This window comes from Martes martes (assembly GCF_963455335.1).
Source record: "Martes martes genome assembly, chromosome: 6".
Taxonomy (NCBI): domain Eukaryota; kingdom Metazoa; phylum Chordata; class Mammalia; order Carnivora; family Mustelidae; genus Martes; species Martes martes.
In genome coordinates, this window is record NC_137893.1 from 32,133,077 (window position 1) to 32,149,919 (window position 16,843).

At 39.9% G+C, this 16,843-nt stretch overlaps 1 protein-coding gene across 2 annotated transcripts in view; it reads left to right on the forward strand.

Annotated features, from left to right (window-relative positions):
• FBXL4 (F-box and leucine rich repeat protein 4) overlaps nucleotides 1-16,356 on the forward strand; it is a 77,147-nt gene extending 60,791 nt beyond the window's left edge. For both annotated transcript variants that reach the window (XM_080805545.1, XM_080805544.1), the window contains 3 exons: nucleotides 1,188-1,259; nucleotides 5,242-5,554; nucleotides 15,805-16,356. In XM_080805545.1, coding sequence (XP_080661671.1) covers nucleotides 1,188-1,259; nucleotides 5,242-5,554; nucleotides 15,805-15,968 — 549 coding nt within the window. In that variant the 3' untranslated portion in view covers nucleotides 15,969-16,356. The remainder of the gene's footprint in view (nucleotides 1-1,187; nucleotides 1,260-5,241; nucleotides 5,555-15,804) is intronic.
• Nucleotides 16,357-16,843: the final 487 nt, after the last annotated feature.

The following is a 16,843-nucleotide window of genomic DNA, read 5'->3' on the forward strand; positions in this document are numbered from 1 at the left end:
GTGGTCTTGAAACTTAAACATAAAATCATAAAATCATTATAAACACTTTTTTTGCTTAAATTTAAAGAAATACCCGACAGTGACACAATTAGTCTTAAGTCTAGTTTTGTTCTGGGCCTATTATTTTATTTTTGCCTTATCTAAGTTTATTTTATCTGAAATAGTTCATTATTTTCTCAATGAGAACCTTATCTGGGTTTGAACTCGTGTTTTGTGTTGCCATTGACACATTCTTTATCCTTTCCCCGAATGACACTTTTCTGAACACTTGTCATTTAACTAGATAGAATTGAGTTAAAATGTTTGGAAAGAAATTTTGCCACATAAGTTTGAGTAGTTTTTTTTTTTCTTCTTAATTTATGGAATTAAAAAAACACTAAATTTCCAGTGAAATTTGAATGCTTTGCATTATTTGTTTCTTTAATGTTTCATGGTGGGCATTTCATCAAAGGGAGTTAGGACTAGAGAGATCTTAGGTCCCATGCTTGTGTAGCAGTCCGGCATACCTTTGGGTTTCTTTAGTGGTGAGACCGTTTTCATTGCACCGGATAAATGGACTTAAATGGCAGGAACATGACTAGAAAGTGCACATTATATATGTTCCAGTCAGCATGTTGCTAGTGACAGGTGCTCAATGGTTGTTGGTATCGTTGTCAGCAGAGAGAATCCTTTGACATTAAAGTCACCGGCTCGATCCTGATTTGGGGTGACTCTATTGGCAGCTCCATCAGGCAGGCGCTGATCAGTGAATGTCAGAGCTGCCGCTGTTCTTGAGAGTGTCACCAGCCCTCTCTGGGTTTTGGCTTTTTTTTTTTTTCCTCTCTTTTTTTTGAAGGAGGGGCTGTTTAGCTTGTCTTATTGTTCAGTCTTAACCTGACTTTCCAATTGCTTACCTTTGGGAAATGGGCCGAGAGGTCACAGGGAATATAGGTATCAGTAGGGCATGCAAAACCATATACGAAATGGGGACTCACATGGAAACTGGTAATGATTACCTTGACTTCAAGCCAATCAATGGTGGGAGCACCTGGGGACTCATTAAATGGTATTTGTGGTGTCTGTAACCTGGGTTGTGAGCTCTATTTCAAGAAAAGCAGTGACAGCCTCTAATGTCTAATTGACCTCTTCTCTTTGTTTCACTTTCTCTCACTTTCCATATTTGCCGCCAATGCGGTCCCCGATGGCAGCAAACGGCGCTGCTCAGCATTTTGAACTTCTGTTCAGAGCTTCAGCACCTGAGTTTGGGCAGCTGTGTAATGGTGAGTATTTGAAAATTCTTTCTCCTCCCTCGCTTGTTCTCTTTCTCTTCCCGTGGGCGAATGGCATCCCGACCCGCCCACTCCACACGCACCTGCAGCTTTTCAGATTTACAGTGAACTACGGTGTCCCCCGCTTTGAAACATTTTTCTTAAATTGGAGAGTATGTCTTCGAAACATTGACACTATTTATCTATGAGAGCAAGGGAAGAAGTGTGCGTGGTTAAAAAGAGTTTGGTTCTGCCTCAAGCCAGATGTTATTTCAGACAAGCTATTTACCTCTCTGGATCTCTTTACAAAATAAGAGATCAGTCATACCCACATGCCAGTAGCGCAGTAAGTTTATCACAAAGCTAACTTTAGTTTTTAAGTTCTGAAATTATTTCCCGGAAATGCTAATGATTTAGGTAGGGTTTTTTTGTTTGTTTGTTTTGTTTGTTTTGGCTGTTGTTTTTGGTGTGTGTTTGTTTTATTGTCCTTATTGGTTAAGAGAAAAAAGATGGGCACCCTATGTTAGAACTCAAATCTTTTCGAAATGTTACCAGTCCATTAAATCCAAAAGCATAAGGACTATTAGACTAGACAGTCTTTAAAGTCCTTCCAGATTTAAAATTATGATTTTATGTGCCACTGAAAGATTTCATGGAATAAGTTAAATTTTTTCCATCTGAGTAATGTGGCTTATGAATACTACTACTGAGACTCAAGGGACAGTAGAAGTCATGGTGTTTGTGTGCACACTCAGAGCAAGTGCATCTCCCAAGGCAACTGACTGCGGAGCAGTCCATCCCTCTTTACTTTCATACCTTCCCCTTGCAAAACAGATTCAGGAGATTCCAAATCATTCCAGTAAGTGTCCACTTACTAGGAAGATCTGAGTTATTAGCAGGATGGTTACAAGATCAGAGAAGTTCTCCTGGGGTCCTAGGCTTGGATTCAATCTGAAAGAAATCCCATGTGAATACCTTTTAGAGCTCAATGATGGCTTCAGAGCTGCCCCAAGATTTGGCAATATAGGCTAGAGAGGCCTGTTATGGCCACTTGTCTATGTCCATATCCCCATGTGAGAGCCATCCTGGTGGTTAGGCCTGATTAAACCCCACGTATGGGCTCTGACTGACCCCGGTCTCTGGAAACAATCTTGGGAGCCCACTAACACAGTATTAGGCTTTCCTTACTTTTGATCAAATATTTACCTTAGTAAACCATTTCATGGGCTTCTCTTGGGTCCCTCTGAAGACTCTTCTAGATAGGCCCGGTGACATTTGATGGCTCTGTCTGTGACAACAGACCAGCCACTTACTGCCACTTGGTTCTTTGCTTGTTGCTAGCCTGTCATCTTAAGACTGGTGAGTGCCCTGTTTAATCTTGGTTAGAGGTACTTTTTTCTGCCTGTTACTTACCTTCCCTTAAATTGGAGCAACATCCTCTAGAAAAGCAGGCTTCTGACCACAGACACATTAGATTAGGAATTATATACGTTTGTCGGTAGAATGCGGTGTGTTTTAAGTCAGCATTTTCAAGTTGACCCAGGGAATATTAGTCCTGAAAGATATTCAGTTAAGGAATTGGGGAACAGTGTATTGGGGAAGAGTGACATAGAGATTCCTGGCCAAAATTAGGAAATGATGCTACTCTGTCTTCCTCCTGGAGCTTTCAGTGGTATGTCCTGCAACAAAGAAAGTGTGTGCCTTTCCATAAGCCTGTGTTTTCCAACTTTACCTGACCACCAAACCCACAGTTCCATATTACTTCTACTAATATGTGATATACTGTAGAAAATGCTCCTTAAAGCATGACTTTTCTTAAGCATTATGATAAACGGGCTATTTATATTTATTCAATTTTTTTAAAGATTTATTAATTTGAGAGAGAGAGTGAGCGTGAGCAAGGCTGGGAAAAGCAGAAGGAGAGGGAGAAACAACTTTAGCAGACCCCATGCTCAGTGTGGAGTCCAGCATGGGGCTCAATCCCACGACCCTGAGATGAAACCAAGAGTCAGATGCTTAACCGACTGTGCCACCCCGGCACCCCAGTAGGCTATTTTTAAATTAAAGTATGTAGTTATCAGTAAAATATGGTTGCTGTTGATATTTGTATTCTGGGAAATTAAGTTTTAAGGACTTGACATTGAAGTTCAGAAATACTACTAATACTGCTGATCCCGTTACTGATGTTGTGGCTGAAACATTCACACCTGTCATAGAAATACTGTTCACATTTCATAGCAGGTCCAGGGGTCACCAGAACAGGAACACGGACGGATCTTTGTTGACACTTCAATACCATGTTTATTTCAGTTTCTTTCTGTCAGTTGACCAGAGGACAAGATGATTAACATTCGATTTTAGTTTTGACCATCAAAATAATAACAATCAGAATCATGGGTTTTGGAAAGTTTTAAAGTTACTTCTTTGTAAAGAAGTGAATTGACTGCACTAATTTTCGAAGCTACAGGTTTGTATAGTTTGGGTACACTTACTTAAGTAGTGATATTGCCCCCCCACCCAAATCTGTTTCTCATGGTCTCCTGCATGATTCTCCCACACCCAGTTCCGAAGACCAGAACCTTCAAAATCATCATGACTACACCTAAGCCATGAGGCCTTAGTTCAGACTCAAAACATAGCCCCAAATCTGTCCATTTCTCCAGTTCCACTGCTGTAAGCTTAATCCAAGCCTTTGTCTCTACAAGCTCATGCAGCTGGGCTTCCTCTCTCTATTCTTACCCAGCATACACCATCCTCCAGACAGAAACCAGAGGAATTTTTCTTTTAATGTAGATCATATTTGCTTCAAACCCTCTACTGATTCCTTGGCTTAATGGCCTGGCCCCTGCATAGCTCTCTGCCCTCGCCGCCTCTCTCCTTACTGCCCTTGGGTCTCATCATTCACCTTGGGCCACACCCGGTCCTATATCTGTTCCTTGAATGCACTGGGTTCATTCCTGGAAATCCCAGCAATCACCATTCCCTCCCTCCCTCCCTTCCTTCTTCCCTCCTTCCATCACACCTTACACTGACCTTACCTGACAGGCTGATCACCCTATTTTATTATTTTCACACCACTGATCACTCTCTGAATTTATTTTGCTCATTTGTCTGTACGGTCTTTTCCCAAAAATGTGAACAAAGTCCCTGTTGTTCCTAACCTCTGGAGTGGTGCTGGCACATGAGCAAAAGGAAATGAGCAAAAGGAAATAATAATTGGAAGTGGTAGCTCTTTTGTTTCCTTTTGACTTCTGGTGATCATTTTGGTACCTGATTCTAAAACAAATGGAAGTCTTAAAAGAAACCTGTTGAAACAAACATTATTAAAGCATATAAAGCCCCTGAACTGAAATGTTTAATCTTCGTCTGGTCGGGGAATAGCCTGTGATCAGGAAGTAAGCTAGTGGACACCTGCGGTAAGTGACACTAGCATATGATGATCTAAGTTATTTTCATGCTGTATATCCAGTCCCCAAATACCTCATTTGACTCCACACCAATATCATTATTAGTACTTTCAGCATATTCACATACTATTTCAGAGCCTGGTGAAGTGCACAGCTTTGTCGGGGCGATCTTCTCTACCCACCAAAGCTGATGAATTATGTATAAAAGAGAAGAAACTAGGCCCCGTCGATGAGAAGCAGAAGCGAGGTCAGAATGGAAGGCATTCAGAACAACACAAAATCCTCACATTCTTTATGAGGGTTTCATACTGCTTTGGGATTTCATTCATGAAGTCCCCTGTCTGGAGTTCTGTTAAATGGATTTTTAAGTAGGTGATGGTTCTTGCTGTTTCACGAGACAGTGGCAGATCCGTGAGACGAGTGGGTAGATCTGTATTATCAAGAATGTGGGTCTGTTTACATGGAAGCAGACAATAGGAGATGATTAATACTGTTTTAACTTAAATAAAAAGAGTGTTTTAACTCGCTGTACACAGTTTGTATTTCTGAGCACAACACGTAAGAGACTGGAATGCTTTGCTTTCCAGATTGAAGACTATGACGTGATAGCCAGCATGATAGGAGCCAAGTGTAAAAAACTCCGAACACTGGACCTGTGGAGATGCAAGAACATCACCGAGAATGGGATTGCAGAGCTGGCGTCCGGCTGCCTGCTTCTGGAGGAGCTCGACCTGGGCTGGTGCCCCACGCTGCAGAGCAGCACCGGGTGCTTCGCCAGACTGGCACGCCAGCTCCCCAACTTGCAAAAACTCTTCCTCACTGCTAACAGGTCTGTGTGTGACACAGACATCGAAGAGCTGGCGTGTAATTGTAGCAGACTGCGGCAACTGGACATACTAGGTAAGGGTGCACTAGAGAGATTTGTTTTAAAGCCTTGACATGAAAGTGAATCTCAGACTTGTTGCAAGGAAAGAAGAAAACAAAAAGCACTTCTTGGATACAGTAAAATGTTGTTCTGATAAGGCTGCTTGGTTCGAGGAGGTGCAAGATAGGCTAATTGATACAGAGAATAATGGGTAAAAGAGTAAGGAAAATGACAGAATTTTGTGGTTGAACCTAGCGGAAAGCTCTTATGAACAAACATTAATTCTTGGTCTAGTAAGGAGAGTAAGAATTTATAGGAACTATGTTCTCCATTTTTATTAAAGACAGAGAATAAATTAATCCATTTTTATGATGAATTATACACACACACACACACACACACACACATATGTAAAGCTTCCTGACGTTAAACTCGTTATTAAGGAATATTGCCAAATCTTCATTCCTGATCATTCTAGATTTTAGGAATAGTTCTACCCCAGTGCAGATCTATTGAAAAACCCTTCCCAGTTCTGGGATTCCTTGTGTCCTTATTGCAGTCCGTCAGCGGGAGCCCTGTGAGGTGTTGCTGGCAACACCAGAGTTATAACTGCCCCTACAGTTGGTGCTTTGGGACTCACATAGCACTCGTACTGTGTTCTCTAGTAATTTGTGAGTATTAGTAGGTTAGCCCATGAAGTGCTAATTATATCCTTTCCCATTTACTAAACATTCAACAACAGGAAAACCTGAAGATTTTCAGCTTCTGAGTTTGGTTTCCTTGAAAACACACAGTACAGGTTGCATGTTACTTATTCAAGCTACTTTTAGGCAGAAATTCTTGCCTAAAATTTTAGGAAGAAATTCTTTCCTGTTGCATGTACAGTTTGGGCTAGCTACTTCATCTATGTTGTATTTTCTTTATTCTTCCTAGCTCAGGGAATTGGCTATCATTGTTTTTTATAGAAGGGGGACTGGAGCCCAGCAATTAGTATATGGCAGAACAGTGGTTCAAATGCCAAGTTTTGGGCCCCAGCATAGTGAGCACTTTCTTTCCATCCCACCACAACTGCATTTCTTGCTTCTTTCTTTTCCTTCCTACCTGTGTTCCACCTTGAATTAGTCTAGACCTTTTGTAAGAGAAATATTTGGGGAAGTTCAAGAACGTGAGAGAGAATAAGGAGCGGTGGCCAGGGCCTTTAAAATTGGATTGCTAATCACATTAGGTTTTGCTTCAGAGGATTGGTGGTATTGTTGGTTAATACCTGTCTTACAACTCTCCCCCTCAAAACCTCATACAGTAGAGATGAAGAGTAGCCAGCGTCTGAAAGAGATGCTACAGAACCACAAAGATAGTCGGTAACGCTGATCTAAAACAAAAGCACAGTTGTGGTGAACAATGGGGTAGGTGGTCCAGTGGCCTAACTTTGGACAACAAATGGATGAATTACTTGACAGAGACATAGAAGAAAAATAGGTAAGAAGTATAATGGCTTCTTTTTGAAAACGTGTAACTTTCCTAAATGTAAGAGAAAGGAAGTATGGAAGGTTCCAGTCCAAGATGGCAACATAGGAAGACCCTGAACTTACCCCCATGGAACACACCCATTTATACCGTTTATACCTGTTTATAGAACAGTTCATCCTGCAGAAGAGCTGAAGGCTGACTGAACATCTTCCACAAGGCGGGAGATAGAACAGCAAGAACAACTGAAACATAGTAACGGAAGGAACCCTGCCCCCCCACCCAGCCCTGACAATGCCAACAGCAGTGGCGGGGGAGAGTACTGAGGGATGGGGACCAGATATCTCTGTCCTTGGGCAGAGAAAGAAAGCCTCAGTATAGAAGAGCAACTAGCATACAAAAGAGACAACACCGGAACCCTGCCAAACGGCATTGGCACTGGGGGCTTACTCTCTGGGTAGGAGAGACTGGAGAACAACACGGTTTATGTTCCCATCCCACCCTCCCAAAAAGCCTAGACCCCAGCAGGATCTGGAAACCACAGTTCCCAGTCATCACAGTGAAGCTGCGACCTCAGTGAGACCAGGGTCCACAAGCCCCCTTTGGGGACAGTGGCACTAGGGCATAGAAAATAAGCTGTGGGATTTTTTTGTGTGTGTCTTGTTCGTTTCTGGTTTTGTTTTCATTTTTATCTCTTTTTTGCATTTCTCATTTTTTCTTTTCTTCTTCGTCTTCTATTATTATTATTATTTTCTTTCCCTAGAAAGCCATGATCTGAAAGAGCAGCTAGTATATAAAAGAGTTGGTGCTAGAAGTCCACCAAACAGTGGGAGGAGCTGCTAGGATGCTCTCGGAGTGGGTGGGGCTGATGGACACGGTCTGCACTCCCCCTCTCCCTTGAAAGCACAGACCATTGCGCAGTCTGGGCACCCTAATGAGCCTGGTGCCTCAGTGTTCCCTGGGCCCTTAGCCCACACCAGCCCCAGCTGTCCCACCAAGGCAGTCACAAAGTGGTTCACACCAGGACACACCTGGTTGGTTCTCACTACAGCCCCAGCCTTCACACCAAGGTGACACAGGTGCAAAACACCCCCAAACACTCTAGGCCCACACTGCTTTGGCTTCAGAAGACTTGCTAGGAAACCTCCAATGCAGAGTGCTTCAGACCATCTTGACTGACGTCTGCTTCAGATCCAAACAGTCTGCCAGGGTGCCTCCTGTGTGGAGCACCCCAGGTACCTTAGGCCCATGCCTGCATTGATTTCAGCCCAGGACCCCCTGGGTGGAGCACCCCAGAACACTGCCACCCTTGCCAGTGTCAGCTCCAGCCACCCAGCCAGGGCACCTGCTCCATGGAACACCACGGGACAACCCAACTTGCACCCAGTTCAGTTTCAACCATCCTGCCAGGGCATGTTTTTTGTGAAGAGCTCAGGGACCACATTTTAGCTTTAGCTGTCCTGCCAAGATGCCCCCTCTGTGGGATGCCACAGAACCTCCCAGCCTGTTCTCCATCTCAACTACAGCCACCATTCAGGGCACCCTCTGTGTGGAGAATCCCGGAACACTCCCAGTTTATATCCATTTCTGCTTCAGCTATCCTTCCAAGATGCCTTCCGTGTGTGGAGCCCCATATCTCCCTGGCTTGCACCACTTTAGTTTCAACTATCCTGCTAGGGTACCTTCTGTGTAGAGAGCTCAGGGACCTGGTCTGCAGCTGCATCAGTTCCAGCCACTCAGCCAGGGCACCCCCTACACAGAGCACACTGGGACACCCTGGCTTGCACCCATTTCAGCTTCAGCTGTCCTGCTAGGGTGTCCTCAGCACATAGAACCCTGGGGCACCCTGGCCTGCATCCACTTCAGTTTTAGCTATCCCGACAGGGCACTCACTATGTGGAAAGTATCAAGACCCCCACCCCTTCCAGCCCATACCAGCCATAGCTCCAGCCAACCAGCAAAAATCATCAAGCACACAGTCTATATAGGGAACGACCAACACAAGACCATTCCTTCAAATTTAGGAGAAGTAGCTATTCAGCCTAATCCATAGAAACAAACACAGAAAGTCAAGAGACAGAAGCATATGCTCCAAAGAAAGAATAAGAAAAAAAACAAAACAAAACTCAGAAAAAGAACTAAATGAAACAGGAATAAATAATGTGCCTGAAAAAGAATGTAAAGTAATGATCATAAAGATAACCAGGCTGGAGAGAAGAGTCGAAGAACCCAGTGAGGCCATCAATAAAGAGATACAGAATATAAAAAAGAACAGTCAGGGTTGAAGACTACAATCACTGAAGTAAAAAACATACTAGAGGGAATCAACAGGTTAGCAGACGCAGAAGAATTTATCAGAGATCTGGAAGACAGGGTAATGGAAAGCACCCAAAATGAACATTGAAAAGAGAAAAGAATTTTTTTAAATGGGGATAGATTAAGCGATCTCTTGGACAACATCAAACACACAAACATTTGCTGTATAGGGATCCCAGAAGAAGAGAGAAAAAGGGGTAAGAAAAAAAACTTACCTGAAGAAATAATAGCTGAAAAATTTCAAAGCCTAGGGAAGGAAGTAGACATCCACATCAAAGAACATTCTAAACAAGATGAACCCAAGGAAGTCCACACTACAACACATAATAATTAAAATGTCGAAGGTTAACGATAAAGAGATAATCTTAAAAGCAAAAGAAAGACAAAAATTTGCCTACAAGGGAAAACCTATAAGACTATGACCTAATTACTCAGCAGAAACTTTGCAGGCCAGAAGAGAATGGCATGATACCTTCAAAGTGCTGCAAGGAAAAGACCTATAACCAAGAATACTCTACTCACAAAGGTTGTCATTCAGATTTAAGGGAGAGATAGAGTTTCCCAGCCAAAAGATAAAGGAGTTTATCAGCACTAAGCCAGACTTACAAGAAATGTTAAAGGGACTTCTTTAGGGGCAAAGAAATGGCCATAATTAGAGATTAGAAAATTATGAATAAAAAGATGTAAAATAGCACAACATAGTCATAAAACATAAAGAGGGGAAAAAAGGATATTTTTTTCTTTTTCTGTTTTGTTTTTAGAATGTGTTTGAACTTAAAGATAATGAAATTAATATAGATTGCTATACGCTTAGGATGGTATTTATGAACCTCATGGTAACCATAAACCCAAACCTATAATAGATACACAAAAAGAGAGAAAACAAACAAACAAAAAATGTAACACTATAGAAACGCATCAATCATAAGGAAAGAGAGCAAAAGAAGAAAGGAATAGAGGAAAACTACAAAAACAACCAGAAAACAGATAATAAAATGATAATAAGTACATGCCTATCAATAATTACTTTAAATGTAAATGGCCAAAATGCTCCAATCAAAAGACATGGGGTGGCAGAATGGATTTGAAAACAAACAAACAAACAAAAAACCCACCTCATATGCTGACTACAAGAGACTCACTCACCTCAGACCTGAAGAGAAACACACTGAAAGTGATGGGATGGAGAAACATTCACCATGCAAATGGAAGTGGGGGAAAAAAAAAGAGAGAGGGTAGCAATACTTACATCAGACAAAATGTACTTTAAAATAATAACTGTAATAAGAGATAGAGAAGGGCATCCCATAATGAGAAAGGGATAAATCCAACAAGAAAATGTAACACTCGTAAATAACAACACTGGAGCACCTAAATACATAGAACAAGCATTAGTGGATGTAAAGAGAGAAATTGACGGTAATACAGCAGTAGTAGTGGACCTTACCATTCTGCTTACATCAATGATATATCATCAAGGCAGAAAGTCAGCAAGGAAATAATGTCTTTGAATGACACATTGGACTAGCTGGACATAACAGATGTATAGAGAACATTCCTTGTGAAAACAAGAGAATGTATTTTTTTTTTAAATGCACATGGAACATTCTCCAGAACTGATCACATATTAGGCCACAAAACAAGCCTCAATAAATTTGAGAAGATTAAAGTCATACCATGCATGTTTTCCATCTTTTCCAGTCACAACAGTATGAAACTAGAAATAAATCACAAGAAAGAAAACTTAGAAGTAATTCACAAGAAGAAAACTAAAAAAGATGTAAACACCTGAAGACTAAACAGCATGATACTAAACAACCAATGAATGGGTCAATGAAGCAATCGAAAGAAATTTTTTAAAAAATGGAGAAAAATGAAAACAAAAACCTATGGTCCAAAATCTTTGGGACATAGCAAAAGCAGTTCAAAGGGAAATTATAGTGATATAGGCCTACCTCAAGAAACAAATCTCAAATAATATGACCTTACACCTAAAGGAACTAGAAAGAGAAGAACAAACAAAATCCAAGGTTAATAGAAGGATCAGAGCAGAAATAAGTGATATAGAGACAAAAAAAAAGTGTAGGAAAAAATCAATGAAACCAAGAGCTGATTCTTTGAAAAGATAAATCAGTGAACCCATAGCCAGACTCACCAAAAATAAAAGAGAAAGAACTCAAAATCAGAAATAAGAGCGGAGAAGTAATAACTGACACACCAGAAATACAAATAGAATATTGTGAAAACTTATATGGCCAACAAACTGGACATCCTAGAAGAAATGGCTAAAAAATCATCTGATTATCTCAATAGATGCAGAAAAAGCATTTGATAAAATTCAACATCTATTCATGATAAGAACTCAACAAAGTGAAATGAATTTCAACATAATAATAATAATAAAGTGGGAAACATACCTCAATGTAATAATGGCCCACCTTATATACCCTACACAGAAATAAACCCAAGTGGATGAAAGAGCTAAATGTGAAACCTGAAATCACAAAAATCCTAGAAGAAACCACAGGCAATAATTTCTCTAGCATCAGCTGTAGCAAGATTTGTCTAGATACGTCTCCTAAGGCAAGGGAAACAAAAACAAACAAACAAAAAAAACTGTTGGAACTACATCAAAGTAAAAAGCTTTTGCACAGCAAAATAAGCCATCAACAAAGCAAAAGGAACCTACTGAATGGGAGAAGTTATTTGCAAATGATTTATCCTGTAAGGGGTTAATATCCAAAATATATAAAGAACTTAACAATGCCAAAGAAACAATACAATTAAGAAATAGGTAGAGGACCTGAATTGACATTTTTCCAAAGACGACATGCAGATAGCCAATAGACATATGAAATGTGTTCAACAACACTAATCATCAGGGAAATGTAAATCAAAACCACAATGGGATACTACCTTACACTTATTAGGATGGCTAAAATAAAAAACACAAGAAATAAATGCTAGTGAGGGTGTGAAGATAAAGGAATCCTCGTGCACTGTTGGTGGGAATGTAAATTGGTACAACCACTGTGGAAAACAGTATGGAAGTGCTTCAAAAAATTACAAATAAAATTACTGTATGTTCCAGCAATTCCACTACTTGGTGTTTACTCAAAACAAAACCACAGATTCAAAACGATATATGCACCCCTATATTTATGTAGCATTATGTATTGTAGCCAAGATATGGAAGCAACCTAAGTGTCTATAAATGTGGTATACAGATAAACCATGGAATATTACACAGCCATGAAAAAGGATGCGGTTGTGACATTTATGAAACATGGAGGGTATTATGCTAAGCGACATGTCACACTGCGAAAGATAAGTAACATTATTTCACTCATAGGTGGAATCTTAAAACAACAACAACAAATGAATAAACAGAAAGCCAAAACAGACAGACCTATAGAGAACAGACTGATGGTTGTCAGAGGAAAGGGTGGTGGAGGGATGGGCAAAATGGGTGAAGGGGAGTAGAGATTCAGGCTTCCAGTTATGGAATAAGTGAGTCATGGGACTAAAAGGCACAGCATAGGGAATATAGTCAATGATATTAATAGCATTGCATGGTGACAAATGGTAGCTACACCTGTGGTGAACATAGCATAATGTATAAACTTGTTGAATCACTACCTGGTACACTTGGAGTTAATGTAACATTGTGTGTCAACTGTACTCAGAAAAGAAGAGCAAGGAAGTATCATTATCAGGCCAAAACAAATTATAGCTGAAAGAGGGCCATACATGTAAATGTATTTGAACATCTTATTTCAAATATGAAGGACACAGTAAAAATATTGATAATAATAATTAATAATTATGTTACCAACAATGCACTGTGTGGTTTATACAGTTGTGAGAATATATTAACTGATTTAACCCTCACAACAACTGAATGAGGTATTTTATAGCCACAGAAGTGGAAACAGGTTGAAACAAGTTATGTGATTTGCCCAGGATCTCATGGCTAGAAAGGAAATATGAATTTGAATCAAAGTTTATGCTTCTAAGCCACTATGCTGTATTTTCATTTTTATTGTTGTTTTATGGTTTCCTTTTATCCGTAAGTGTTTGAATCCACTTAAAACAAACAAACAAAAAACCCCCCCAAAAAAACAAAAAAACAAAAAAACCACACAGCTTCTTAGTTAAACCCCAAGCTGACAGTGATTATTTTGTCATTTTGTGACTGGCACATATGAACGTTAAGTGGCATACCTTCTTCATACCAAAAATGCTTACTGATCAGTACAAAGCTGAGTAAGATATAAGTCCTACCTTCAGAGAGTTTATAACCTGGCCAAAAAAAAAGTAAAACAATATATAAATAACTTAAATGCATGCCAGAAACAAGGCCATTTTGGGGTTCAAAGAAAGGAGAGTGCATATGATTATGCATATGATTAGAGAAATAAGAAAAAGTTTAATTAAAAAGGTTAATAGGTATTTGAAAGGTATCCTTGAAAAGTGAATAGGAAATGGGGGGGGCATTTTAAGCAGAATGAATAGCATGAAACAAAAGCATTGGAGTCAAAAATACAGAGTATCTTCAGAGAATAGTCAAATCTAATTTGACTTAGAACGTTAGTATAATGGAGGCTTTCACGGAGAGTTTTGAACACCAGGATGAGGAATCTGCAAAGAATTAAGGAAGAGCTATTATCAGGTTTTAATTCAGGGCATGAGTGATATATTTAGAGCTTTTGGAGGATATTAATCTAGAAACAAGTGGTAGGTGAATTGGAGAGGGAGGAGATCAGAATCAGAGAGATTAGCTGCGGTAATCCATCTAATAAGGGTCTAAACCGGGGTGATGATATTGGGAAATTAAATATCAGCCTTCATTCTCTCATTTATTATACACTTATTGAGCATATACCGTGTCAGGCGCTGTTGCCAACGCTGGAGATGGGTCATCGAACAAGAGAGATGCGGCCCCAGCCCTGAAGGAGCGAGCTGAGAGCATACCTGTGTCATAAGTGGATAAGGAAAGAAAAGCGCACAGTGTCCGCAGCACAAGACAGGACACCCCAGCCTACACCAATTTTCAGTCTCCCAACTGCCTTCCCTGACATTCTCTTATTAGGCTTTTAGGGTCTTCTGATTTATTGGGAGACTCAGATTCTAATGACCAAATAGAAAATGGGTGGGTGAAAAACACCATGTAGCCGGGGGTCTCAGCTGAGGTTCTCTGAGCTTGTACAACAGAAACAGCTCAAGCTAACATACATGTAAGGGAAAGAAAATGATTATGAAGATAGAGGTGTGTCTCTGCAATCCCTAGGTAGGAGCTAGCTGTGGTCAAACCTTGGGAAAGACTGGAAAACCATCAAAAGGCAAGAAAGCTGTTTTTTTTCCTTTTTCTTTCTTTTCCTGTCCTTCATGCCCAGGCACCGGCCCCTCCCCGCTCTGCCCCTGTACACTCACAGACCCTTTTGTGTCTGCTTCTCCCTTTGGCTTTGCCTTGTTCTTTCCTTGTCACGCTGGCCGTCTCTATCTTGGTACACATGGCTAAATATAACAGCCCCAACCAGTTTTTCTTGTCTTTAGGTGGAGAGATCTATGGACACTGGAGGCTCTACTGAATTCCCATTCTGAATTCCCAAGAGAATCCGGGGGCCAGCCACAGTCAAGAGAGCCATATAGTTACCACTTCTAGAGCCCATGGCAGGGAGGGGAGTCGAAGGATTTCCTAAAGGGAAAAAGGCATAGATTAACTATGTGATAGGATTGTGATTTTTTTTTTCCTCCCTAGAAAACTTGTAGTTAAAGCAAGGTTGTTGTTGTTTTGTTTTTTTTATAACAGATATCCTAAAGCCTAGTGGTATTTAGTATTTACTGAGTACCTCCTAGGTAGCAGGTGTTTTCATAATGTATGTAATTGAGCTGCTCTCCAAACCTCCCATAGTGTCTTCACATTTAGCATGGGCTACACGGTACCCAGCATCCATCATCTGACTTCTAGTAAGGCCATTTTATACCCACCGCTTACTGTCAGACTTCCCAGATTGTATTGTAGTTATTTGCTTTCAACTTTGGTCAGTGAGCTCCTTACAGCAGACACATGTCTTACTTATCTGTACATCGCCAGTTCCTGACACACAAGATCCTGCAAGGGTGCTTGCTCGGAAACCGCACTGCGTGGACTGTGAGGGGAAATCACTGTAAGCGTGGCCATCTGATCTGACCCGCAAGTTGAGGGAAAGTTGGGTGACAGAAAGAGGAAGGTCTGGAGGAGCTGACTGGACGGGGTAGGAGGTAGGAAGGAAGATAGTGAGTAGAATATTGACAAAATCCAGATCCTCGATGCCACGCGGGCTAGGAGAATTCAGTTCATGTATTTTTTTACAGGTTTATTGAAGCATGTCTTTTGTTAAAGAAATGCTGCTCATTTTTAAAAGGCAATTTAAGTGCATTTTAAACAATAAATAGTAAAGGGGCTCTTTATCAGGACACTATCTAAATATGATGTTTATGGTGTTTTATTTTGTCTTAACAGGAACAAGAATGGTAAGTCCAGCGTCCTTAAGAAAACTTCTGGAATCTTGTAAAGATCTTTCCTTGCTTGATGTGTCCTTCTGTTCACAGATTGATAATAGAGCTGTGCTGGAACTCAACGTGAGCTTTCCAAAAGTGTTCATAAAAAAGAGCTTTACACAGTGACTTAATATGTGTTCTATAATAAAATCAATGTGCTTTTGTAGGGTTTTATTTTAGGGTTGGTTTTGTTTAGTTCGTATAATGGTGGGAATGTCTTAATGTTCCATTAAGGCATTTGTAGATTTTGGAGAAAAGTATGAAATTGTCCATTAAATCACGTAAAAATGTAAACAAATGTTTTCATAAAATATTGCAAGCACTTTTGTGGAAGAGTATGTGAGTGGCTCACATTATTTTTATCTTATGTTAATCAGTAATATTATTCTTTAGTCAGTAATTACATGTGTAATAAAAGAGTAATATGGAAACCTTTTAACTTATTTTTAAAGGAACGTGTTGAGCCAGAAAGTATCATGATATTTAAAAATAAAATTAATTTTTCACACCTCCATGTAAGGATGTCTTATTAATAAGCCTTATGACCTGACCAGTGTTTTGTTTAGGTATATACAGAATTTCCAGAATTAGTTGGGGAAAGGTGATACATTAACTCTTCGACTTGAAAATTTTAGTTTTTCCATTTTCCTTCTGACATATATACCTATTTTACTAGTGGATCATACCAGTATAAAAATATGAGCATAATCAAGAACAGAAGTAGACTACTAAAGAAAACAGATAAACTACTAAAGAAAATACCTTTTAGTTGTTAAGCAGATGCCTTAAAAATTTGCCAGAGGGAAAGGTTTAAGACTTCTGAAATATATGTGGATTTCATTTATATATATATATATTATATAACATATATATGTGGATTTCATTTATATATAATATAGACTACCATATATATGTTTTATATATAAAAATATGTATTATATATATTTATATATATGTATATTTTCCACCCCCATGGCCTAGGACCTTAAATAATTAGGAAT